Source organism: Cupressus sempervirens, chromosome 5, assembly GCF_028749045.1.
Source record: "Cupressus sempervirens isolate cs-2001-9-10 chromosome 5, ASM2874904v1, whole genome shotgun sequence".
Lineage (NCBI taxonomy): Eukaryota > Viridiplantae > Streptophyta > Pinopsida > Cupressales > Cupressaceae > Cupressus > Cupressus sempervirens.
In genome coordinates this window covers 519,210,991-519,213,473 of record NC_143122.1, presented here as the reverse complement: position 1 = coordinate 519,213,473, position 2,483 = coordinate 519,210,991, and the positions used below count along the sequence as shown (strand labels likewise).

The 2,483-nt window shown below is 42.6% G+C and overlaps 1 protein-coding gene across 1 annotated transcript; it reads right to left on the bottom strand.

Moving 5' to 3' along the window:
* Window positions 1-266: 266 nt before the first annotated feature.
* On the bottom strand, window positions 267-1,983 carry LOC149556981 (E3 ubiquitin-protein ligase RING1-like). The gene has a single exon (XM_089831623.1). The coding sequence runs from the start codon at window positions 1,760-1,762 to the stop codon at window positions 572-574; it is 1,191 nt and encodes a 396-aa protein (XP_089687749.1). The 5' UTR covers window positions 1,763-1,983; the 3' UTR covers window positions 267-571.
* Between the last annotated feature and the right edge of the window lie 500 nt (window positions 1,984-2,483).

The window sequence follows — 2,483 nt, the reverse complement described above, 5'->3', positions numbered from 1 at the left end:
TTGCTTCCGTTGAGCTTATCTCTGCATCAAATTGAGCTAACTGATGAAATCAAAATTTATTCCATTAACTTAAAAGACATATCATGGCAAAGATTGTTTGTGCAAGCCAGGAGAAAAGTAGTGGCGATAATACCACCACTATCCAGCCAAATTTGAGTACCAAGAAACACACTGAAACATTTCTATTGTTGTCATTTATCATATTTGATGTTTACTTCCCATATCTCATTCTCAAAATCTACTGTAATATGTCATGTCCTAGGATCTTAAAAAGAAAAATGAATTGATATTGTGTACAAATTGACAAATGACTACAATAAATTACAGCACGAAAGGAATTAATATTGTTGACCAGCATCAAATATGCCTTAAACACAGTCGTCATCGTTGCATATATTCACAGTGAACAAGAAATGAAATATTAAGAATAAAATTATTCTTCCCAGAAATCAGTTTATATATGAACAAAAGAAGGTCATCCAACTGTCACTGAACTGAGATGCGCTGAGTGCTGTAAAACGGCCTGGCAATCATACCTCCAAAAAGGTTGAGTTTATTAAGGCATTGTTCATCAATCTAGTGTATCTTGCCTTGCTTCAGACATCACAGTGTCCCCATCATCACCTATCCTTATAGAACCAACATTGCTGCCGCGAACAGAATTGTAATCGTTCGGCCCGCTGGAGACGGTCTCTCCACTGTTCGTTGGGCCAGAGCCCATTTCAGCCTGCGCCTGCTGTGTTGCCCTAGATGGGCCAGGAGCATGAGCCTGTAACCTCCTACTTCTACTAGTGATGCGAGGAAACATTGTAGTAGACGACTCAAGTTGAATGAGGCTACTGCGGGCAGCGGCTGCAACAGATGCATGATTGTGATCTCCAGGAACATCCCAGAAGGAGAAACTCGAATTCCCACCGTCAGAGTTTCTATGCCGAGTCTGATTATTGCGCGGATCATCTGTGGGCATCTCGTACCGACAAACAGGACACGAATTGTGTTCTGCAAGCCAAGGGAGGATGCAATCAGGGTGGTACATATGATTGCAAGGCATCTGTTTCGCCTCAGAACCCATATCAAACTCATCCTTACACACTGCGCAGTGTGAAGAATCCTTTGCAAGATGACTTTCACTAATTTTTATGGTGGGCATTGCTTCCACAGCAGTCTTGGAGGCAGGGGGGGCGCCATACCTGTTGGGATCACGTTGTGCCAGCTGCTGAATTAGGTGATCTAATCCAGGACTCACCAGGTAGTCCCCAAATCCCCCAAATCCACCTGCGCTTGCGCTCCCATCCCCATCGTCTACAAATATGTCCACGTTCCCACCTCCCATTCGCAACCCAACCAAATTGTGAAGGTGAAGCATCAAAGGATTAAAACCATCCGCATCCATATCCATCCCCGCTCTGCCCCTCCTCCTCCTCCCTCTTGATGACGACCGCAGACCCTCCTCACCCCTCTCCAAGAATGCACTTGGAAATGATTCCATGATTTGGTTGATGCGGTTTCCATGATCGCCGCGTAAGCTAGACCATAATTCGTCTGGATCATTATCTGGATGTTGCTCCTCTAATTCCTCTGCAATCGCTTCTCCAAGGTCAAAAGCACGGCGGCCCATGAAATTGGAAGTTGGGGTGGGGACTTCCTCGATGAAACCTCCATCACATTCACGGCAAAGGAGATCGGCGGTGTCATCCCTGGCTATCACCCTACTCTCGCAGCCATGACACCAGTACTCCTGCCGCTGCCCCTCGCCAGACATGTCTCCTGCTTCCCTACACTTCCACCCGATCCCAGTTCATTCTCTGCCAACACTAAACACATGTCACATGATATGCCATTAGCAAGGGTTAAGGGTGACCTCGGAACGACTCCATGTTTGGAGGACTGTCTTTAAATGGTTCTACGCCAAGCATTTAATGGTCTATTCAAGTTTTGTCATCTTCGTCTCCCTCTAATTTAGTCTCCTCTTAAAAGGGGTGATGAGCTTCTTCAAATTCTTTAGTCTTCTCCTTTTAAAGGGGATGATGAGCTTCTTCAAATTTCTTAGGGTCCATTTGGTTGTGGACGATACAAGAATTGACTTTTTCATAATTTGGATTTAAAAAATTTTGCTTTTGTGTCAAAATTGGCAAAATGGAATTAGAATACCGGACTTCTAAATTTGTCTCAAAACTCAAACTTCCCACTAGCAATTAGGAATTGAAAATCAAACCTAGCGACACTTTTTGAGAAGTGTAAAAAAATTAGATTAGACTATTTTTTGGAATATGTTTGTAACTCCAAGCTTATGCATAAAAAAATATCTTCTCACTCATCTTCCAAGTGAAACAAAAGATTGAAGTAAAATCTCAAAAATAGGAATGAAGATTTGCAAAACCTTGATTTGGCTAAATTGAGATTTGTAGAGCATATTAAGAGTTACTTGTCAAAATATTTAAGAAGAAGGTTTTTGATGCGTGTAGACATAATATTCTAAAATG

Coding starts and splice junctions, on each gene's coding strand:
- LOC149556981 (XM_089831623.1), bottom strand. CDS start 1,762: ATGTCTGGCGAGGGGCAGCGGCAGGAGTACTGGTGTCATGGCTGCGAG.